Source organism: Ambystoma mexicanum, chromosome 1q, assembly GCF_040938575.1.
Source record: "Ambystoma mexicanum isolate Mex_15411 chromosome 1q, UKY_AmexF1_1, whole genome shotgun sequence".
Classification (NCBI taxonomy): domain Eukaryota; kingdom Metazoa; phylum Chordata; class Amphibia; order Caudata; family Ambystomatidae; genus Ambystoma; species Ambystoma mexicanum.
Genome location: NC_090922.1, coordinates 48,975,153 through 48,999,436, shown reverse-complemented (window position 1 = coordinate 48,999,436; position 24,284 = coordinate 48,975,153). Strand labels below are relative to the sequence as shown.

Genomic DNA, 24,284 nt, shown 5'->3' with positions numbered 1-24,284 from the left:
AATTACAAACTAAACAAATACCGTTTGGTATCATTGCTATTTAACATCATGAACCCAGCACAAAGAGGCTAGTTACAAAAAACCAATTCAATTTGTATTACATATTGTGTATGAATAAAAAGGCACCAATTTCCAGCTCTTGGCTAGAGGTAAATCAGGCTACCCCCACCGGGAAACCTAGTTTGGCGGTGCAGGAAAAGTGGTAGTAACGGAATTAATGCCACTTTTTTACCGCACCGCCAAACTTATAATGAGCCCCTCGAGTGTTTGAAAAATTGAGGAGACATTAGAAAGGTGGCGCAGACAGCAGCAGATGGGGATAACCTTTGCAGTAATTGATTTCTGAAAATTCTGGAAAATATAGATGTCATAACATTGAGACCAGTGAAATAGACAGAGATTTTTTTTCTAGTTATGTTTGTTTTGGGTCCCCAACGATGGGCCTTAAGTGTGGCTCAGCTCACAACCCCATTATCTATTATCACATACCTAATTGGGGTGCATGAAGACCGCAAGCATAATGTTAGGTTAAAACCGGTATCGTTTACTCAAAAAGGTCCTCTTTTGGGTCAAACCCAAAAATAAAGTCCCCAGACAATCTCTTCTCAACAGTTCCCACACTTCAAAGTTTTTTTTTGATTATGTTTACAAGGGTCTGTGCTGTTCGCCCATCACCATCACCCAGTCTCTAAGGTACTCTTTCAGGATATTCTTTGGCTTGCATCTTGTTGATGATGGTAATGCAACCATCTCTGCACCTGCTGGTAGCTCCTGTAGACGTTGCAGATAAAAATAGGAGCTTCTCTACAGCTGTAAGACAGAGCTAACTGGGGTTGCCTTCCACATGTGAGATTGAGAGGGCCGTATCACCTCCCTTTCATAGCTTCCTGATGTCTGCCCTCTCAACAAACCTTCTGCTCCTCCCTAACGCCATGCCATGTGCTCGTTCCTACCTCTCGCGGAGGGTGGAAACCCCTGTCAATCAACTCTGGATAACTTCTAGTGTCCATTTCTTGATGTCTGCCAATGTCCACATCGTGGAGGGTTACATTGTTCACATGTGGTGACTTATGTCCACAGCCTGGCGACTTCCAACCAACACTGCTTGGTGATATTCATCTACCACCATTTGAAGGATCTTCTATCCATCTGGTGTCCTGCCTCCTCCTCTCCGCCCTGCCTCTCAAACACCTTCTTCCACTTCTTTCATAACTCATCAACTCACGCCAAACTCATGCCCACCACCCCCTTCTCAAAACACCCACACCACTGTGCTGTAAGCTGGCATTCTGCACCATGCAGGCCCTTCCTAGGTCTGGTAATTGGGTTTTGCCATTTTCACCTGTGTATATTAATAACTGCCCCCCCACCCATGATTGGTTTGGTCCTGATTTCTATATTTAAACTATATATTTTGCTTTGTATATTTTATTTGCTGTGAGGCAGGAAGACTGCGGTTTTAAAGAGCCGGTCCGCCATCTTGAATTTTCTAACCAAGTCTGCCTGCACATCCATGTCGGCACCTGCCATGCTCATCAGAGAGGGGTTGGTAGCGGGGCCACTGGTGAGTGTTGCCAACGTTTTGCAAGTGTCATTATTCTCTCATAGAAAATGGAAGCCTGTATCCTGCTCAGCCTACCACTGGAAGTTTACACATTTTACTACACAATACCACAAGTCCCTTTCCAATGGCCTTAAAGGGCCAGCAGTAACGTTTTCCCACATTTGATGGGCCCTGCCCAACGTGGGGGCTAAGTGAGGGTGACAGGGGGGATCCTCCCCATACCACTCCCAGGTCCATCATTAACTGACTCTGGGAGGTCCCCGGACACCTTTGATCAACCCACTAGATGGGAGGTGACTTTGCCAGACTACACTCGCTGGATTGTTTTTCTGAACTAAGGTCCTATCATCTACACTAACAACACTGTCTCATTAGCTAAACTTACTAGAGAGGTTCACATCTCTGCAGTACTTTCTTTTAATCGCTCTGATGCATCAGCTGCGCTGATCTGAGTGGGAAACCTAGGATGGTCAATCACTAAGGCTAGGTGCAACTCAGACAGAACATGTAACTTTACTTTTAGGGTATGATGTAGGGTTAAGGTTCACACATACAACATGTAGGTACACTTTCCTGAGTGAAAATCGTAGCACATATATTGTTTGTCTATGTCAAAATGTATGAATGATAATCTACCGCCTCATTGATGTTATCCCCGCCTCGCCTGCAGCTAAACTATAGCGGGCCACTTATCCTTTTTGTGTATCTGAAATCTTGATATTTTTCCCTCAGTTCAATGAACAGGAGTTGGTGGGTCGAAGTCTACGTGAGGAATTGACTCAGCAGCACATTAGACATGAGGAGCTACAAAGACAGCTACAAAGAGCGAGAGACAAAGAAAGCACATTCGAGAGAGAGAATGAGGAACTGAGGATGAGACAGCAAAGCAATGAACGAACGGTGAGAGTCTTGGAACTTGGTCTTTACGCATGTTTAAATTAGATCCCCACTGCACAGAAAAAACTCAAGTAGAAATGGATACAAATATGAACAAAATGTAAAGCTTGGGGATCCTCTCTCTGCTTGGGTGGAAAGGGCTAACAATTAGCTAGGCTTGGACTACGCTGATGACATTTTAAGATTGAGGCTCTGATTTGTTTAAGATACTACGTTCGTGGATACCCTGTGTACAAGGGAAGAATTTAGAAGGTGCTCCTCTGGCGGAGACCCATTTCGCAATGAAAGGGTAACTTCCTTTACTGAAGTAACTATTTCTGGAAAGCATAAATAATCCTGTGTACGGGGGCTACAGCTGGAGATGGACCTGCCTGTGGGTTACAGGTCTTGTTTAAGTGCCAAGCTTTCATCTTCTCTATTGGTAGCTGGCTGAGCAAGAGAGGAAAGCGACTTCCCTAGAGAGCAGCCTGAGGGAGCTAGAGAAGAAGCACCACACCACACAGAAGGAACTCAAGGAGACCACAGACCTACTTGAGAGTGCCAAAAATAAGATCATTTTGAGCCACAAGAAGATGAAGCACCAAACACAGGAGGTGAGTGCTCGAACAGAATGCAACTGGTACTAAACAATCTCATGTTTGTGCTAATGCACCTACATTTGGACTGTGGATCTAGCAGCCATTGTGTGCGTTATTGTTCATTTACATCATTTGGACTGCTTTACTTTGGAAACTATCAACTAATAATTGTTCAACAGTCTACGTGACATACTCATTACTAACTGCCCTTGCTACCCCTATTGCTATATGTAATTGGGATTTATATTGCAATCTGCCGCAATTTTCATGGCCTCCAATCACCTTTGCATACCTAAAAAATAAAAAATAAAAAAAAAAGGGAGGGGTGCTGGATTTAGGAGAAAGACGACAATTGCAAGATCGCTTTGTTGTTGCGTTGATGCATGTAGACTGAAAGTACCCTGAACTCTGCGTAAGTAAACATGAAGACTTACTTATGCACTTGCATAAACTCCAGTATAAATGATAACCCTAGAAAGTTGGAACTAAAGGCAAAACCTAAAATCGAACTTGTCAGGGAACCTTGATACATACGAAATATTTGCTTTCTATAGAATACGGGGCAGAGGCATTTTTAACCTTGTCATTGAAAAATGGGATACTTTAGAGGGTACACTTTGGAGGAGAGGTACTACGGTTACCGATATCAGTGATTAGAAACGAGCTGGGCTTAATATCAATGTATGCAATGACGGTATGGAAGGCACTTTCACTATACCGGAAATGTATCATGCTTGACCTGCCTTTGCCTTTTCATATATTAAAAACAACTAAAGAGAATACCTTCCGATCATTTGAGCAATGGAAAAGCAAATGTATTACCTAGAATCCACTCCGGAAATTTTGGTGGCTAATCCGGGTCTTGTGAAAAGGACTTTATGGCGACAAGATTGGATCATGACAGATTCAAGTAAGACTATATTTGGGCTACATGCAAACTTGAGTAAAGACTCCAGTACCTATAATGTCCTTCCTAAATATCTGATGAAGTTCCCTAATCTGTTTTATCGTCATCATTTTATGAGATTTCAAATAAATGTATACCCCACAAAGGAGATCTTATTGGTCCAGAAACAAACAGTGACAGATCTTAGATGTAGATTTTGTTGGGTAGAAGGAAAGACGGAAACCTTGAAACACATGACCTTGTTTTGCACGGCGTAACTACTCTGAGAACAAGTTATTTAGAGAAATTCAAAACAGATCAAAAGTCTTCACTTTAAAAGCTGAAGAATCTTGGCTTATACCTTTAATGGGGAGAAACCTTCAGTTGATATTCGCAACATTTAAAAATTTCATTTAAATGAGGTTTTTTAGCTGTGAATAAGGCTGCTTTTTATTGATTAATTTTTTCAAATTGTAAATAGATGTTTGTTTGATATTGATTGCTGGATGCATGTATAAAGGTTTGTAGTAAACTAAATATCTTAATTAAAAAATGAAAAGAAAAAAGTACCCTTTACCCCTTTACTCTGCGTGCAGGTAAGTTTCTATGTGTTCTGTGTTGGGGCATAGAGGCATTTATTCCTTAGGGGAGCCTTGTGTGCCCAGTAATAGGAACTGTGGGATGTGCATTTGTTGTAGAGGTGTAGTGCCCTGGAGTTTGATGTTTTTTGGGAGAGGTGTTCAATTGTTGTGTGGCTTGCTTAGCTGGTATGCATATAGTGTGTTTCATATAGAACCCAACTGTTCTAGTGAGAGGAGGGGCCAGAGACCTTGATGGGCAGGTTGGTGAGGTGCACATACAATGTAGCTATCATCCCCGCAACGGGGGGCATACATGGGCAGTAACTCCCGGCCAGCCCGGAGCAGGTTGTGAGCCGTTACCACCCATGTACGCCCCCAACAAGGGGTTAATTGCTATATACACCCGTAGGCGGGGGGCAAATAGTTTTTTTTGTTTATGGGAGATGGTCTCCACGCGAATTGCGTGAGCACAATCGTCCGTGAAAATAAAATAAAAAACTAGATGGTTTCCACCATAGTAAAAAGGGCCTTAGTCCCTTTTCTTTTTCTTGGACGGCTTCGGAAAGGAGGAGCACTGGAGCACAAAGCTCCATTTGAGCACCTAAGTGTGGAGGGGTGTGGGAAAAGGGTGCAGGATGGGGATGCCTTTGGGGGAGGGAGGACGGTGGGGATGTAAGGGCCACAGGTGGCTAGAAAATGCAGGCGGTACGCAGCGTGTTCTCGCTCGTTTTTCCAGTCACCCGATTGGCTGAGCGTCCTTCCCCGGGTGCGAAAATCCAGCTTGGGCTGTAGGCCTATCAAGCCCCATGTACACCCCCCCTCGCCTCCCCCAGCCGGGCATGAAAGATATTCGCACCCTGGGATTTACCGGGGTGCGGATAGTTTCCTTTTTTTTTCATCTGACGGGACATCGGCTCCCGTCAGAGAATTCTTCTTTTTTTTTTCTTTTTTTTAAATGGCAGCCGTCATTGAAATGGAAAAGGGACTAGTTCCCTTTTCGGATGACCGCGGCCATGGAAAACATGTTCCAAAATGGCTGCTGTCATCCAAGGGGCTCTCTGTTGCCTCCCCAGGTTAGGAAAAGAAGAAACAAAGGCCACCCACTGTAGGACCTCAGGTGGCAGGAACAGTGGTTGGGGATTGTATATTCTCACCTGCTGTTCCAGCCACCTGATTGGTTGGCTCACCCTGCCCGGGTGCAAATACAACTTTTGTGCTCTGCGATTCTTATCCTCACTCTTCTTTTGGTCTGCTTTGGTTGGCCTCCTCGCCTCACTTGGGGCCCATACAGTGGGAAGGGTGCCCAGCGTGTCCCACGTGACTGTCGCCTGCTTCAAGGCCTTCACTTTAGCCTTTGACATCAGCCCTGTCCCCCTAGGCTCCAGGCCTCTGACAATTTTCTGTGATTGGGGCCCATTGGGGTCCATTCCTCAGCCAGCTATTAATTCCCCATCCTTCGCTACTTGTTTGCATGGTACCTCCCCACCAGTCTTAAGAGGGGAGGGGTCAGGGGGATCGCGCCACTGGGTCAGTCCCGCTGAAGAACCCTCGTCTCACACCCGACAGATTCCAGCACCCTCGCTCTTCTGGCACAGCTTAGTGTAAGTCTCCCTGGGGGTCCTTGTGGTGTTGCTGCCGCACATGCAGATAGTATTTGTGTTTGTCTGGGCCCCTTGCCTGTAGGGGGTGTACTCCACTCCCTCACCTCCCGCAGGGGAGGCCATCTCAGGCCGGGTTCACTTCTCTCCCGCAATCCCCTCCTCACCTCTCGATTGCTGGGGCTCAATGGGTGCTTATCTAGTTGTGCTCCTTTAGGGTCCACTCCTGCTCACTGGTGTGGCACTGGCCCACCCCCTCCCCCCCTCTGATGAATGCACTGGGTGCCTCATGTTTATGCTGCCACAGGTCCCCTCTAGCTTCAGTTCTTCCTTGCTGGGCTCGCAGCTATGCACTCACTCCCACCAGATCAATCAGCAATGCCCCTCTTGGAGATACCTCCACCTTACTCCCTCCAGGGCCCCAGCGTGCTGCCACACCTCCCCCAATGTGCAGCGGGGCAGGTGTGGGGGGCATTTGGTGGGAGCCCCTGTAGGCTCTTGCCTCCTCCTCTGTAATTACCTTTTGTCCAGTCCTCAGGCCTGTCCACACAGAGCTGCCTGCTTTTCAATGTGCAGCTTAGTCTCTCTTATGAAGAATCTCGTCTTGCCAGCTCTGTTTTTAGTAGGTGAGCCTGTGAGCCCCCACATTGCGCAGGCCAGCCTGCCCACTCCTTCTCACTGCTTTCCGGGCTCCTATAACCGGCGTGCTCGCCGATGCCTGATGGGCTTCCTTGCACCAGTAAATGCTCACCCACTCACCGCTGCTGCCAGATGTCGGGTGAAATGCAGGCACTCTCATGCGGCTCTCTCCTCCAGTAGTCTGCCCTGTGTGGCGCCAATAGCAGGCAGCAGCCTCCACCTGTGCAGGCAGAAACCGGCATGGCCAGCTCCCACTCTCACTGGTTCTGCCCGACCTGCGCCAGACCTTCCTCCTGCCGCGGTGTGCTCTCATTCAGGGCTGGCACACTGTACTTGCTTCGCCCGAGGCCCTGTTACCGCTGCTGCACTGCTCCTCTATATAGGCCGCATCTGGGCCCGCTCACCAGCCCCACTCCCGCTTCTCCACGCCCCTCTGTGGCCTTGATACTGGGTCGAGGCGGCATTGCCCTGCTCCTTCCTGTGTCTTCCAGCCGGGTTCCGGCTCATCCACTCCCTGCCAGCCCGTACACGTGGGGGCAGATGTTCCTTCCTTGGGTGCCTACCAATGGCTCCGGGGTGGTGGGAAAGCTGAGTGAGGGAAGCGGGCTTATGGAGCGGCAGTTGTTATGTACGCCTTACGTCCCGCAAGCGCGGTGATGAAAGGCGCATTGAAATAAAGCGCCCGCCCTGCCGGAAGGCAGGTCAGTTCCGGGCACAAGCTACACAACGCGTGTTGTACCTTTTTGTTCAGCTCCTCAGCTAGGCCCCCATGCAGGCCCTGACTCTCTCTCCCTCCGCCGGCCGCACCAGCAGGGAGGGACTCAACACTGGTGACGAGGGACGGATGAAATAAACACCAGCTTCCTAAGCCATAACTCGCCCCACAACCACTCGGCAAGGGTGAATTTTTGGAGACACAGTGAAGGACCCATCCCCCACCCAAAAAAATAAAATAAATACATTTAAAAAAATGTTTTCTCTTCTCCTACAATGCTCCAACATCCACAGAGCACAGAAAAAGAAAACAGTATAGGTAGCTGAGAACATTTTTGGCTTGCCTGCTCCTCAGCTTTCAACACAGGTGACACAAGAGGTACCACTACACCACCTGCTACAACGAAGAGGAGCTGCTTGGTGCCTCAGTGCCCCATCAGCACAAAGGTGTGGGAGAGACCCATCGGCCACACACATCGACCGTGGTAACTCCAGCACCGGAACATCATGGCAACTGGCATTTCCACACCCAGGCCTGGTACACCGGCAAGAATTGCAGCATTGTTGACGCCTACGGCACCGCCTCCTCGACCTCATGGTGGAACCACAGCTGCACTGGTGCCGTTCCACTCCTACACCGACCCATCAACATTGGGCCCCTGCTGGATGCTGTGGATCCAGAAGTTTGAGATGGCGATGGACTGCAAGGACATCACAACGCCCAGGAAGGTGAAGTCCAACCTTCTGCTCAACGTGGGTGACGACGTCCTGCGCATCTTCAACACGCTAGTCATCGGCGATGGTGCAGACATCTACCAACTGACCAAACAACGCTCGCACAGCACATTTCATGCCACATCTGAACCCGGACTACAAAACCTTCATCTTCTGCACCATGATTCAGATGGATGAGGAAACACTCGACGCCTATCACACAAGTCTCAGGAAATATGCACTCTCGTGTGAATTCGACATCGAGAAGAAGATAAGGTGCCAGATCATCAACGGTATGCACTCTGAAAAACTGTGCAGAATGGTGTTGGGTGAGAAAGGCATTCCCCTAGCCAGGATCCTCGAATATGGGCGTCAAAGAGAACTGACGCACGCAATGTCAGCACACATGGGCACCACATTGCTGAAGCTTCAACTGATGCTGACGACAGCGGTAATAGCTCAAATCGCCAACCACCGAGGGAGAAATTCAACAAGACAAACAATTCACCACAGTGGCAACCAAGGATCCCGGGGCCCACCGAGTGTGGATGATGCCGAGGTGCACGTCACGGAAGAAGAAACTGCTCAGCACAAGGAACCACGTGCGGTGCATGTGCAATCACAACGCCCCCAACCGCAACAAGACAAAGGCCTCCCCAAGAAGAAGCAAGCTAACACCTGCCGCGTAGAAACCGCTAACTCGTCAACCGACGAATCCGGTGATGACGATGGTGACCCAGCAAAGGATGCGGGAAGTGGACAGACAAGAAGAAGGAAAGTCTACTTTGTCTTGGCACTTGAACACAGAGGCGTGGAGTCGACGAAGAGACAGAGAAGATGCAAATGCTTAGTGTCCGTACAGGGCCAGGAGATGCAAATGACGATCGACACTGGAGCATCAGTAAACGTAATGCCGGCAACAATGTTCCAAACGCTGCGTCCCCATCCTGGCCCCAAGCCGATCGACACACTATTATTTGCCTATGGATGCAAGACCCCACTACCAGTGGAAGGACGCTTCAGAACAACACTAAGTAGGGGTGATCGAGTCCTCCAGTCAAAGATATACATCGATCAAATGCCTACTCAGTGGGGATGCAGCAGAAGACTTGGGATTAATCAGTTTCATCTGCAATGTCATGGACTCAACAGACATCTCCAGCCTCCTGGGAAGTACCTGGGCATCCTCAAGGGCATCGGATGCTTAAAAGGAAAACTCATAAAGCTCCACATTGACCAGACAGTACAGCCCCGGGCAGTACGCCACAGAAGGACCCCATTCCATAGGAGGGACTTGGTTGAAAAGGAACTGCGAGAACTCAAAGGCCGGAATTATCAAAGAGGTCACAGGGCTGACGCCTTGGGTGTCACCCATGGTGGTGACAAAGAAGCCGAAGCAGCCGGGGAAAGTAAGAATCTGCATTGACATGCGCCTACCAAATGCGGCAATCAAAAGAGAACGGCACATCACCCCCACGCTGGATGAAATCATTACGGACCTTACAGGGTCGAAAGTGTTTTCAAAAAAATTACTTAAACGCTGGGTACCATCAGTTAAAACTACATCGCAACTCAAGATGCATCACCCACGCACCTCGGCCTACGCTGATACAAGAGACTGAGTTTCGGCATCTCCTCAGCGGCAGAGGTTTTCCAGCAGGCCATTCAGGAGGTAATATATGGCATCCCAGGAGCCAGGAGTGCTGAATGTCAGTGATGACATCCTCATCCACGCCAGCGACAGGCAGGAACACATGCGTCGCCTCAAGATGGTGCTCAGCAGGTTGGAGACCGCAGGTTTGACCATCCACAGGGAAGTGCTAGTTCCTGAGTGTCGGCTGACCCACAAAAAATTGCGGACATAGAAGAGGCTTCCACCCCCCCCGGACAACACCCACAGAGATACACAGCTTTTTGGGAATGGTAACATACTGCGGGAGGTTCATCCCCAACCTGGCAACGATGTCTGAGCCACTCAGGGAACTCACCAGATCGAACACCAAATGGGACTGGAGCCCCGACTGCCAGGAGGCGTTTGAGCAGATCAAAACATCCCTCTCGGCCGAGACAACAATGGCATGCTATGACCCAACACTAACAACGGAACTGTATGTCGACGCCAGCCCTGTCGGCCTTGGGGCCATCCTCGTTCAAGTATCTCGAACAGAGGAAACGAAGCCCATCGCCTACGCATCGCACACCCTCACACCGACGGAACAACGGCATTCACACATAGAGAAGGAGGCCATAGCAGTGTTGTGGGGATGCCGCCACTTCCACATCTACCTCTATGGATGAAAATTCAGGGCTTACACAGATCACAAGCCCCTCATCCCGATTTTCACAGGGTCATCGTCACACCCCCCGGCCAGAATTGGGAAGTGGTTACTTCACCTGCAGCAATTCGACTTCTAGTTGGCCTACCAAGCGGGCATGGACAACCTAGCGGACTTCCTATCCAGGCACCCAATGGCTGCCACCCTAGGAGAAGTAAGTGAGGCAGAGGAGACAGAAGAGTACATATGCCAGATCATCCACACTATGAAGTCCAAGACAGTCAGCATCGATGACATTGTGGAAGCCACCCACACTGACCCCTGTTGCGACCTGATCAAGAACACCATCATATCGGGTGAGTGGAAATCTTTCCTCCGCAATGTGCACCACCACAGGCCGGCAGCCAGAGACTTCCTCGCGGTTATGTTCCCAATACGACAGGATCTGTCGGTCACCAGCGAAGGGTTAATCCTGAGAGGAGCCCGCATCGTGATCCCCAGCAGTCTGCAGGACAGAATCATGGTGCTGGCACACGAAGGCCATCAAGGAATGGTCAGGACAAAAGCCAGGATTCTACACAGTGTGTCGCTCCCGCACATTGACACCAAGGTGGAGCAACTCATAGCAGCCTGCCTCCCTTGCCAGATAACAGGAGCACCGCCAGACCCTAAACCCATACAGTCGGCAGAGCGTGGGTCGTCAAGATGGGACGCTATCAGCATCGATTTTTGCACAGTTCAGGAAGGGACATATCTACTGGTGGCCATCGATGACCACTCAAGATACCCGGAGGTTGAGATTGTATCCTCGACAGCAGCAGAAATGGTGATACCGGCACTCAAGAAGATGTTTGCCACACATGGCCTGCCACGACGCATCCAGAGTGACAACGGACTGCCATTCCAGGGTACGGAGCTCAAGAAATACCTGGATGATCTGCACATCAAATAACAGCACATCACGCCAAGGTGGCCACAAGCAAACGGCGATGTGGAGAGGTTCATGCGGACCATTAACAAGGTGCTATGAATATCCAGGGCCCATTCCAGCCCCTGGAGAGTGGATCTGTACAGATTCCTACGGAACTATCGAATGACATCCCACAGCTCCACAGGTCTACCACCGGCAGACCTCATGTACAGGACATTGGTAAACTCATCAATTCCACATCACCCAAGCAGGGGCATAGACACCTATGACAGCGATCGTACCCAACGAAGGAGAGTGGCAGCGAATTAACACATGAGTGTCAGGAGGCATGCATGGAAGTCAGGACATCAGGTCGAAGACCATGTGTTGGTGGTGCGAAACCCCACAAAGGCCAAGCTCGAAACACAGTATGATTGTGTAGCCTGGACAGTGACCCGAACAGAAGGGACAATGGTGACAGCAGCACAAGGGCACTAGTTGATCACCCAGAACGTGTTGTGGTTCAAGAGGGTGCCCTCACAAATGTGGACTGATGGGGACAGGCAGCCCCCGGCGGAAGCGGAGCCGCTGCTGGACGGTCCACGCCATCAAAACGAGGGAGAGTCGACCCTGTAGTGTGAGTCAGACGAACCACTCGAAGGACCTGATGAGGCGTCTCCAGATGATGGTGAGCCTGAAGGGGGAACTGGCCCGGGGACGGCCCCTCGGCACTGAGGCTCAGCAGAAGTTAAGAGACTATGAGTGGTAAAGTGACATTGGGGGGAGTGCGGCACTGTGCTGGACTAGAGTGCAGAGAAGAGTTAATCTGTTTGTTGACATAGTTACGTGTGTTGTGGGTTATTGTGTTTTGTTGGAAAAAAGGAGGAATGTTATGTACGCCTTATGCAAGCGCAGTGATGTAAGGCGCATCGAAATAAAGCACCCGCCCTGCCTGAAGGCAGGTCGGTTCCAGGCACAAGCTACACAACGCATGTTGTACCTTTTTGTTCAACTCTGCAGCCCGTCCCCCATGCATACCCTGACTCTCTCTCTCCCTCCACCGGCCGCACCGGCAGGGAGGGACTCCACAGCAGCCAACACAACTACCTAGTGTTGGTGGCCATTTTGAGTCCGGTAAGCCATGTTTTTGAGCCAGATCACAGATCTCCTTGGTACCCAATTGGTTGGGGAGGTGGAGATGTTGTTCTCAAAAGGTTTCCTCATATGTGAGAAGCCCCTGTGTATCGCGATGTCTATGAGAGAAGCCTGACTCGCATCCGTTGTGATTTTCAGATTTTCACTACCCCAAACAATTGTGTACGTAGGAGATCTGCGATCTGGCTCAAACATGTCTTACCGGACTCAAAAGGTGAGACCATTCCAAACTTGATCCTGGTATTGAAGAGCTGTACAATACCAAACCAAGAAAAGTCAATATATGTATGTATAGAAGTTATCTCACTTTTTAAAGAAGACAGTCCTGAAGAAGGTGGTATTACTAATAATCACCACCGGTAGACATACACGTAGTGATGGTCGGGAAATTCCCACCACATACTACGTAATACCAGTAGGGAGACAAAGGTAACAAAATGGTAATGTTACGCTCACCTGGCTCCCACAGGGGTGTCGAGCGGAACTGGACAGCCACGGTCTCCACCAACGTGATGCGTAGTGCAGAGATGACTGACTGGACTGGCCCACCTAGTTTCGTCTGCTTGACCCGTAGAAGTAGTCGCCTAAAGACGGGGAAAGGGAATTAGCCACCCGTGGATTTAAGTATTAACACCTCACTGCGTCCCCACTTATCACTTCTGACATTCCCTTTCACAAAGCTCACCTTATAGTTTTGTATGTTGAGCTCTCCATCCTGCGAAGAATGCAGGGGCGCGTTGATGGCCAGTTACTTCAATGGCTTGAGGATATTGGAAGAGTTCTGGACAAATAGTGGCTCCAAACCTCTGGGCGAAAGGCCGTAAGTATATAGTTCTAATGAGTTCAAAATGCCCGATTAATCACTCTTGTCCAATTCCTTGTTTCTTTTGCAGCTTAGACCCAAAAGATGATCGTCTTGTGGCAGCTGAAAGCGTTCAGGTAAGAGTCTGTGTTTTGTAACACTGTCCAGTAAATGATGCCAAGGTTTAACTCGCTGCTTTCTCTTTTCTTGCAGGTGCAGCGTAGGAAGATTTGGCGTGCTGGTGGATAATACCTCTTGCGGTAAAATCAGTTAAGCATATGGTGGCAAGAGATTGTCCTTGTTTGTTCTCTTGGCTCACCTTGTTGTTTTCTTGTCCCCTTTAGGCGCTGGAATGCGGCAACCAGGTGATGGAGACAGCACCGGATCGTAGAGATGCTGCGAGGAACGGTGAGTATGGCGCGGCGCTGCTGCTGACGATGCGACGCGTTTAAAATGAAGTCTGTTTCTGGTTCGAAGATGCGCTGAATCCGAAATCAGGTAAGAAATCCAGTTCTTGTTCTGATCTTTCTTCTTCTTTCCCTTCTTTCTAGGCGCTCTGGAATCGGCGGGCGTTGCAGGATGCTGGATGCTGACTGCAGACTCGGTGAGCGTTACGCTGCTGGATGCAGAATAACGCGAAGCATGTGCTGCTCTTCGGATGTGGTTAAATAGCCTTCAAAGTAGTCCCAGGTAAGTATTCCTCCACAGCCACACCCAAGTAACAAAATAGTCCCTAAAATAAAATATTCCCTTCAAGCCTCACATGGGCTTGGATGCTTGGATCCCTTGCAGAATGGTCTGCATCAGGTAAGTTTTAACATATGAGCCTGGCGCCTATGGCGCCAGGACTGATGTCCCATATGAGCCTGGCGCCATAGGCGCCAGGACTGTACCCAGATACCCCCTAACAGGGGTTTCTGGGTTTGCTCCAGGTAACATGATGCCTGCTTCCGGGGTTGATGGACTTGGTCTGGATGCCCGGGGGTAGGCATCATGACAGGTAATCCCTCTGGCTTAGTATTCATAGTGCCACCTATCTAGGGTTAGGGGATAGACAGAGAAAGCTGGCCCTATTTTATTTCAGACTTCAATGTCCGGAAAGTGCAACAAATAATGTGTAAAAAATGAATTCCCTATTAAACTATAAAATCTGGAAATGCCTGAACAAGGAGCACGGGAGGGAGTTTAGTTTGCTTTTAATACCCCCTACTCATCTGTTCACGTGTACAACTTTAAGACAGCAAAAAACTGGTTTATTCATTAAAGACATTCTGTAATAAAAATGGTTGACCGGTTTCAGTGGGATGCCAATCGCTTCTGTGCCACTTTCTTCAGGACCCAAACACATGCGTGACTCATAAAACTAGGTCCCCCTGTAATATAATTTTTAGCATGACTAGGAAGATTAACATAGACCAGGGATCAGCACCCTTTGGCAATCCAGATATTTTGGACTGCACATCCTTGGCCATAACCAGCATTGTCAATTGTGAGGGATCATAGGACCTGTAGTCCAAAACATATGGAGAGCCACAGGTTGGAGACTCCTGTCATAGACCATATCCATCGCTCATCAGCTGTCTTTGAACTTCTTCAAAAGATCTTTTTTGTTGCTACACCGTCAGGGTATAATCTGTGAAGAGAAAGATGGATGGAGTCCCATGCTCAATTGGGCTCTTACCCATATGCAGAATGACAGTGCAATCTATGTAATTGAATAGCATGGCTTCTATCAAACTGTGCGGCCCCTTTCAAGGGCAGCGTGACTTCCAGGAACTCCATGGGCAGTTTTTACAAAGAAAATGTTTGCCAGCCCCTTAGGTCAAGGGAATTTGCAGATCCAGTTTTCTACAAGCTGGTCAGCACACTGTCCATCGTGTCTCTCAGGGAGACTCAGCACTTCAGTTTCACCTCCCCACTCTGTCCGCTGCTCTTGCTTCCAGTACCCGGCAGCAACTCGTTCACTTGCCTCTTCAGTGACATTAGCATTTCTTGTAATTCAACCTTCTTCTCTCTGCTTTGGTTACCCTAGTTGTGACCTTAGGCAGGTAATCTTTAATAAGGCTTGCATGCGTTCCTACTACCCCCATCTTACATTCAGGGGTGACCCTCTAATCCAGGACCGGCTGCTGCACCTCAGAAAGGGATGGTTCTGGTCGCTTCTAATCCCCTGCATGGCTGGTTGAAGGTGGCTGTTTCACCATCAACTTGTACTGGCCGAATTCGGTCAAATGTACCATTCGATCAATTATAAACAAACAGTTTGGCTAATACCGTTCTACCAATGCCTTCCGATGAGGACATGTACCCTGCTGCTGACTCCCATCTTCTGCTCTCATGTGGCACATGTTGGTTACATTTCTTTTGTCCATGTCTGCCAGCTATTCCCAGTACTCTGTCTCCCTCCTCCCGCATCACAGTATCAGCCCAGGCCAGCAGACCCTATTCATAGCTTGAGTGGTCCTCCCACTTGGTCTACATCTTCCCAAAGCACTTTTCCTGCTGTTCCCACAACCATGTTGTTACCCAGTTTTATTCAAGGCAGGCTGGGGAAGAGAAGAAAAACTCTGGTCCTATCCTCCACTTCTATCAGTGCATCCGGCACCCCAACCCTGGTGACTTTCCTCACTGACAGCAGAGGACTATCCTCCTTCCAGCTCTTCCAGGCACTTTCGCCTGGCAGCTGCTGCACTTAATGGCATCCTACCATTTAAGTCCACACAGGTGAGAGGCTGGTGGGGGGCACTTCAGTAAACCCTGCTCCTTACACCTCACTCTTCAGTCCTCACCCACGACCTCCACAAACATGGCATCAAAACAGGCCTCCTGCTGTTTTTGTTTTACTACCGCTGTGCAAGGGACCAGCAGGCCTACCATATCCCTTTCAACTGTCTCTTTTTTAAAGGGAAAAATGGGATGTGGGTCAGGCCTGCACAGCTTAGCTGCTGCAACACCCTCGTAGTCAGAATGCCATTGAGCCCCACACATCATTTCCTGGAATTAGGTAAGAGATTGTGAACATTTTCTCCTGGTTTCATCGGGGGTAACGGCCAGAACAAATATCATCATAGTTCAGTACTCTATTCCATTTGTCCTCCTCATCACTGCTGCTGATAGATTACTACCTCAATAGATAGCCCCTCTGCGCTTTCTGGTTTACATTTCACAGATTAAATTATGGATTTCAGGAGGATTGGGCGGGCACCCACAGAATTTGAATGTTCCCTTTGCTGCTGCTCAATTGGAAGCCCATTTGGCAGGTGTCCATATTGGACCCAAATATGGTGTTTTGTATAGAACTGATTTTACTCATCTTGTGCTTTACTGGACCTAATGCAACTTTCTTGTTATGTTAAATAGGTATGTATTTGATGCTCAGTTGTGTGGACAGCCTATTGCTTGACAAGCATTGCGAATCTTTACTTTAAAGCAGCCTATTATCCTCCTCCTTAGTGTAAACTTTACTGCTCAGTCATATGACCAGTGAGAGTTGGGTCTAACTCAGTGGAACACTTCATATCAGCTAGAATTGCTTTCTTGATGCTATTTATAGTGCCCATAGCTATTATTATATTTGTTATTTTTATATAATGGTGCTAAAAACCCCTCATAACAATAGGCATACTGGAATGTGTGACTGTGCTACTCCTGAGTTCAGATATCGGTCAAGAGGCTGGAACTTGGTTGGGTAATGAATTGCATGGTTTCTTTTTTGTGGAATGATTCTGTCCAAAATATTGTATTTGGTATGAGCTGCATTACATAAACACATATTCTGGAGCCTTCTCAGCATATAATTAAGGTTAGTAATCTGACGAAAAAAGCATGCAAAGAGGACTAACATCTAAAGCACATATGTTTTGTGTTATTTGTCTCATGTTCACTTGTAAAATGAGTGACTATTCAACATGAGCACCCACCGCCGATGCTGCATCCTTCCAATGCTGTTGCCTTTCTTCCTTCAGAAGAGAAAACATCCCAGGGACTATTAGACTAGTAAATATGTCTGTTGTGTCCTTAGGTGATTCAGCAAGAGGAAGCAATGTCTAGATTGAAAACAGAACTGGCAGCAGCACAGGAGACAATGAGATTAAGCGGCAAAGAGCTGGCTCTTGCACAGGATGCGATACAAGAGATGAAGACTAGGATGACTTCCTCCCTGGGAACCCAGAAAGAAACAATGGAGCAGGTATTCTGAGTCTAGCCATGATACTAAGAAAAACTGGGGATAGACTGTGTTCTATTAATTGGGCAAAAGGTGATCACTAGGTTGTCAATGTGAACACATGAAACGGTTATCCATTTGATAATACTGCTTCGAGGGGATTGGGTCCTCCGACGTATTCCATATCTATGACATGTAATCACCACAGCTGTGCTGCTTCGGAAACTTTTTCGGCGTCTGCGTCGATGACGTCGATGCGCCGTCGTCGAGGACCTCCTCCGACGTCCAACGTCATCCGATGTGATAAGTAGGACGCACGACGCCCATAGCCTCAGTTCCGTTTTTTCCGCAAACGTGTTGCTTCGTGTTTCTCGGTTCTAAACCTCGACTCTTTGGAGTTCTGTTCTTTCTGGTTCTTCGAACCTGTTCGTTTGTGAATTTCCTTCGGCGATGTCTTCCACTTCGTCTTCAACCCCGCGTCCGGGCTTTAAGAAGTGCGGGGAGTGTGGGTCCAAGATGTCGGTGACTGACTCGCACGACGCCTGCCTCTGGTGCCTCGGGGAGGCCCACGACACGGATGACTGTATCGACTGCCAGTCGCTCACGTCCAAAGCCTTACGCGAACGTAAGAAGAAGTTGTCGGTAGGTCGGGTGTCCAAGCCCCGGAAGTCGAAGTCGGCGGGGCTTTCGACGGATGATTCGAGGGGTGACTCTCCGCGTCATCGTCGGAAGTCTCGTCGGTCTTCTTCTAGGAGTGGGTCTCGCCACTCCTCGGCCTCTTCGAGGCATTCTCGGAAGCGCCGTCACCGGTCGCCTTCCAGGTCCTCTTCCGAGGATTCTGCACGGCACGTCGGTTACCCCACCAGCCGTGCGACGCCGGAGGAATGGGCTTCCTTCGGGAAGAAAATGTTGGCGATTCTTGAGTCGCAGGGTACTCAGCCGTCCGCGCCCCCGAGTGGGGTCGGCCGTGTGAGGTCGAGAGACGCCGCTCGCAAGAGTGGTCGGCACGAGTCACGGGAGCGGTCCCGTTCGGACAAGGAGGCTCGTTCTCGCCGTACCCGTTCCAGGTCCCGGTCCTCGACGCGTTCGAGACCGTGTGCTCCTGTGAAGTCTTCGAGGAAGACATCGACGTCTGAGGCGTCGAGGGCGTCGACAGGCTTTCTCGAGGCTCCGGCTTCGAGGACCTCGTCGAAGCCGTCGACGATCAGGTCGTCGAGGGACACGCTCGGGGCTCCGGCTTCGAGGGCTGTGTCGACGCCGCCGATACTGGAGGCGCTGCATCTGACGTCGACGCCGATTTCGTCGACGTCGATCCTCTCGGCGCCGTTGCCGGTTTTGTCGGCGCCGATTCGCTCGACGCCATCGACGCCTTTCGTGTCGGAGGTGCCCCGTGTCACGGGTGTACCCCCTAGGAAGGCTCTGGTTAAGAGCAAGCACTCTCGGGTGCCTTTTCGCCACCTGGAATATATTTCGGAGGCGGATGAGGATTCTGATGGCCTGGTTCCTAGTCAGGTGCCAGATGGTTTGACGATTTGAGGCAGTCACTGCATGATGCCAGTGGACTGGACACCTCTCCGGAGGTGGAATTTTGTAGGCCTGAGCCTGGCTCCCATGCCGATTCCTCGTACCGGCGCCTTATGGCTAGGGTGTCTGAGTATCTGGGATGGTCTGCTCCCCCAGGGGAGTTTGTGCAGGATGATCTGACGGACATCCTTGATGTTGGTCCCCCAACTGACCCGGTTCTGCCGTTCCATATGGCTTTACAGAGAAGGGTGGCGGCGGCTTGGACTGCTCCGGAGAGTATCCCGGCGGTGGGCAGATCCTTGTCGCGTAAATACCGTCCAGCCAGTAGCGACCCCTGCTACTTGACCAGGCACCCCACTCCGGAGAGTTTGGTGGTGCAGGCGGCCACGGCCCCGGCAAAGCAGGCGTCGTACCCTACCATCCCTCCTGATAGGGACGACAAACGTTTTGATGGCTGGGTGAAGAAAGTGTTTTCTTCTGGTGGTATGGCGCTTCAGGCGGCCAACTCCATTTGTGCCTTGTCACGTTTCACGCACACTCTGTGGAACTGTGTTGCGTTAGCGGCTGAACATATTCCCGAAGGGGATGAACGGGATGGTTTCCTTGCTATGGTCCAGGATGGTAAGGATGCCATGTGTGAGTCCGTTCAGTCGGGTCTGGACGTGGCTGAATGCGTCAGTAGGTCCATGGCGGCGAGCACCGTGATATGCAGGTTTGCGTGGTTGCGGAAGTCGGGGTTTGCTCCTGATGTGCAGTCCCGGCTCCTCAACATGCCCTTTGATGGTGAACACCTTTTTGGCAGCAAGGCTGACGAGAGCCTTGAGAGGTTGCAGACCTCAAAAGCTGCAGCGAAGTCGTTGGGCGCTGCAGTTCAACAACCTCCGCCTTTTCGTCCTAGGGGACAGCAGTGGAGGGGTGGTTCCTTTCGCTATTACTCATCCTTCAGTAAAGCGAGAGGAGCTGGCAGTCAAAGAGGCCATCGCAGGGGTACCAGAGGTGGACGACAGGGTACCCGTGGTGCCAAGGCCGCTCGGGCAGTTGCCTCTTTGCCCTCAGGTAACGCCGCAGCCGCTCCCACTCAGTCGTGAGGCCATGTCCCATGGTTCGCCGGTTGGGGGAAGGCTGGCGCAGCATCTTGTAGAGTGGCAAGCCATTACTTCAGATGTGTGGGTTCTGGAGATCATAACCCACGGCTACTGTCTTCCTTTTCGGCACAGGCCTCGCGACAATCCACCGGGGAACCTCTCTTTGCAGAGTCCGGATCCGCTCCTTGCGCAGGAAATTCAAGCCCTGCTGGAGAAAGGCGCCATAGAACTGGTGCCTGTAGCGGAAAGGAACAAGGGATGGTATTCCCCTTATTTTTTGGTTTCGAAGAAAGACGGGGGATTGAGACCCATCATGGACTTGCGCGATTTGAACATACTCCTCAGGAAGGACAAGTTCAAGATGGTTACTCTCTCTCAAGTCCTCCAGGCCCTTCAGCTTCAGGACTGGTTGGTGTCACTCGACCTCAAGGATGCTTACTTCCATGTTCGATCCATCCCAAGCACAGGAAGTACCTGAGGTTCGCGGTTGGCGACTCGCACTTTCAGTTTCGGGTCCTGCCGTTCGGATTGACCTCCGCCCCGAGGGTTTTCACCAAGCTCATGGTGGTGGTGGCAGCGCATCTCAGGCAAGGGGGGATTCACGTCTACCCCTACCTGGACGATTGGTTGATCAGGGGGAGCTCTCCCGAGCAAGTCCTGGATCATCTATCGATCACCTGCCACTCCCTTCACAGGCTGGGCTTCTCCCTCAATTTAAAGAAGTCCCATTTGACGCCAACACAGCGGCTCCAGTACATCGGAGCAGTGCTCGACACTTCCCTGGGGCAGTGTTTTCCTCCCCAGGTGAGGGCTCTTCACATTCAGCAGATGGTGCACAAGTTTCAGCATGCCCAGACGCTCCCAGCGTTCGAGTTCTTGAGGTTGCTCGGCCTCATGGCATCCTGCATTCTTCTGGTGCCAGAGGCTCGCCTGCGGATGAGATCTTTGCAGTGGGCACTCAAGACGCAATGGTCGCAGTCCTCCGGCAGGATGTCGGACTCGATTCAGGTGCCGTCCTCGGTCGCCCGGGACCTTCTGTGGTGGGCCGTCGAAGGCAACTTGATGAAGGGGGCTCCATTTTGGCTTCCCTGGCCGGAGGTGACGATCGTGACGGATGCATCCCTCACGGGATGGGGAGCTCATGCCAACGGGCTGACAGTCAGCGGTCGTTGGTCTCCGTCAGAGTCCAGACTCCATATCAATCTGTTGGAGCTGAGGGCCGTCAGGCTAGCCCTGAAGGCTTTTCTGCCGTCTGTGGGAGGGAAGAATGTCCTGATCCTGACGGACAACACAGTGGCCATGCACTACCTCAACAAAAAGGGGGGGGGCAGGGTCACTTCCTCTGTGCAGAGAGGCGATGCAGCTCGAGTTCTGGGCCATCCAGCAGGAAGTTTCGATCCCGGCAGTTCATCTGGCCGGAGCCGAAAACGTGACGGCGGACGCTCTGAGCAGGCAGAGCGCGATCTCTCACGAGTGGGAGTTGGCTCAGGAGATTCTCCTGGAGATCTTCGCCCTTTGGGGGACCCCTCAAGTGGATCTCTTCGCCTCCAGTGTCAACCGGAAGTGCGAAAGGTTTTGCTCGCGGGAATTTCCTCCAGAAGGAGCCTTAGGAGACGCGTTCATGGTGGAGTGGTCATTCCCGCTGCTGTACGCGTTTCCTCCAGTCCCCGTCATCCCGCAAGTGCTGCGGAGGTTACGGAAGTTCGGTTCCCGGATGATCCTCATTGCCCCGGCGTGGGCTCGGAGGACGTGGTACCCGGACCTTCTCGACTTATCCATCTGCCCTCCACGTCGTCTTCCCTACCGAGATGATCTGCTCTCACGGGAGGGGGGTCAGGTTCTCCATCCAGAGGTCAGATCCCTCAACCTTCACGCTTGGCTTCTGAAAGGTTGAGGTATAAGGATTGGGACCTCCCTGAGGACGTGATGGAGGTGTTGCTTTCGGCCCGAAGGCCGGCAACAAAGTCTCTGTACCGTTGCCGTTGGCGTAAGTTCTGCGACTGGTGCAGAGTTCAGAATGTGGATCCTTTTGCATGTGACATCCCCATGGTTCTGTCCTTTTTACTTTCTTTGGCCCACAGGGGCTTGCAAGTGGGTACCGTTAAGGGTTACCTGGCGGCGCTGTCCATCTTTAAGCGCTCGTCTGAAGAGTGTTCTTACTTTAAAATCCCTTTGATTTCACAGTTCCTGAAAGGGCTCACTAATGTGTTCCCTCCGTCACCTTTCCTGGTGCCCGGTTGGGATTTAAACCTGGTTCTTAAGTTTCTTATGGGTGCTCCGTTTGAGCCTTTACATTCTTGCCCTTTGAGGCTGTTAACTCTGAAAACTGTGTTTTTAGTTGCGGTTACTTCCGCTCGCAGAGTGAGTGAGTTACAGGCACTTTCAGTTAAGCCTCCCTTCACTGTATTTCACAAGGACAGGGTTGTCCTTAGAGTTCGTCCTTCTTTTCTTCCGAAGGTAGTGACGGAATTTCATTTGGCCCAGAAGGTTGTTCTTCCGGCATTCTATCCTCCTCCGCATCCTGGTAAGGAAGAGGAGAGGCTCCATAGGCTTGATCCTAGGAGAGCTTTAAGCTTTTATGTTTCACGCATGTCCCGGGTCAGAGTGGATGATCAACTCTTTATTGGTTACGCTGGAAAGCGTTTGGGGCAAGCTGTGACGAAACAGACTTTGTCTCGCTGGATTATTTTGGCCATCTCGGAGTGCTACCGTTTGGCGGGTAAGGACCCGCCGGCTGGCTTGCGGGCCCATTCTACCAGGGGTATGGCTGCGTCTACTGCCCTGCAGAGGGGTGTTCCTATTCGCAACATCTGTGATGCAGCCACCTGGGCTTCTGTTCATACTTTTGTACGTCACTATTCCCTTGATTCCATCCGAGCACAGGATCTGGCCTTTGGCAAGGCGGTCCTTTGCTCTGCTATTTGATTGGCTATTCTACATTTTGATTCTAAATTCTTTCCCTCCTCCTTGCTTTGGTACTGCTTTGGGAGTCTGTCATAGATATGGAATACGTCGGAGGACCCAATCCCCTCGAAGAACAAGTTACTTTCTTACCTGGTAACGTTCTTTCGATGGGATGGTCCGACGACGTATTCCATATCGCTCCCGCCCGGCCTTCCCCGCTGCAGAATTTCTTTTGCGATTGCAGCTTACGTTCCGCAAGGCTTTGTGTCTGACTGGCAGTTGACTTATGTCACACGTTCAGGGGGAAAAAACTACAACTGAGGCTATGGGCGTCGTGCGTCCTACTTATCACATCGGATGACGTCGGAGGAGGTCCTCGACGACGGCGCATCGACGTCATCGACGCAGGACGCAGACGCCGAAAAAGTTTCCGAAGCAGCACAGCTGTGGTGATTACATGTCATAGATATGGAATACGTCGTCGGACCATCCCATCGAAAGAACGTTACCAGGTAAGAAAGTAACTTGTTCTTTGTCGTCAGCCCCTATCCTTTCTGTGCTTGATGTCCCTCCCTAGTCCAGGGAGGGTGGCATCATGTTTTACCATAGCAAATGGGATAGGTGTGCTTCACCACACCTATGACCGGGTCCTCAGCTAGCACTCCCCATTTTGACTTTACCACCAATCCCTTCTTTCTGTTCTGCCTGTGGATGCACGCTCTCATGTACCTTCTTAATGTATTTTCCTCTTCTGTGTACCCTTTTCCTACGTATTATGCTTTATATGGCCAGTTTTAAAGGATCCAGTTCATGCAAAGATGACATTCCTCATGGGTCCTCCCACAAATGCTGTCTCATGTCCTGACCACAGTTACCCAATAAGTGTTCAATTTTTGGCTCCTAATATAAGAGGACTATGAAGGTGAGAATTATTAATTGGTGCTTTCTGGAGCCACAGTTGCATGAATCTGTGACAAAAGGCACTGTGGGTAAGTGGATTCCCTTTTCCCAAAGAACAGAAGAGTTCTCTGAGGTATTGTTCTTTTCACCACTGCAGTACTTTGACCAGAAAACTCCCATTGTGGCATCATGGACATGGATGATTTATAATCGGTGTGTCTCATCCTACTCTTCCACTTTCTTCCTTACCTCAGTCCCTGCATCTCCCTTTCACAACTAACAATGTAGTGCCCCAGCAGATGGGAGAAGCAGGGCCTTTCTCCAGATTATTTTCTATGAACAAGAGCAACTGAAGCTTCAACCTTTGTCTGGTTGCCCAACATCTGCCAAAG

At 50.2% G+C, this 24,284-nt stretch overlaps 1 protein-coding gene across 2 annotated transcripts in view; it reads left to right on the top strand.

The window, feature by feature from the left end:
- Nucleotides 1–24,284, top strand: part of PMFBP1 (polyamine modulated factor 1 binding protein 1) — a 1,360,893-nt gene that overhangs the window by 1,077,549 nt on the left and 259,060 nt on the right. For both annotated transcript variants that reach the window (XM_069635509.1, XM_069635508.1), the window contains 3 exons: nt 2,297–2,464; nt 2,887–3,054; nt 17,336–17,503. In XM_069635509.1, the coding sequence (XP_069491610.1) occupies nt 2,297–2,464; nt 2,887–3,054; nt 17,336–17,503 (504 nt within the window). The remainder of the gene's footprint in view (nt 1–2,296; nt 2,465–2,886; nt 3,055–17,335; nt 17,504–24,284) is intronic.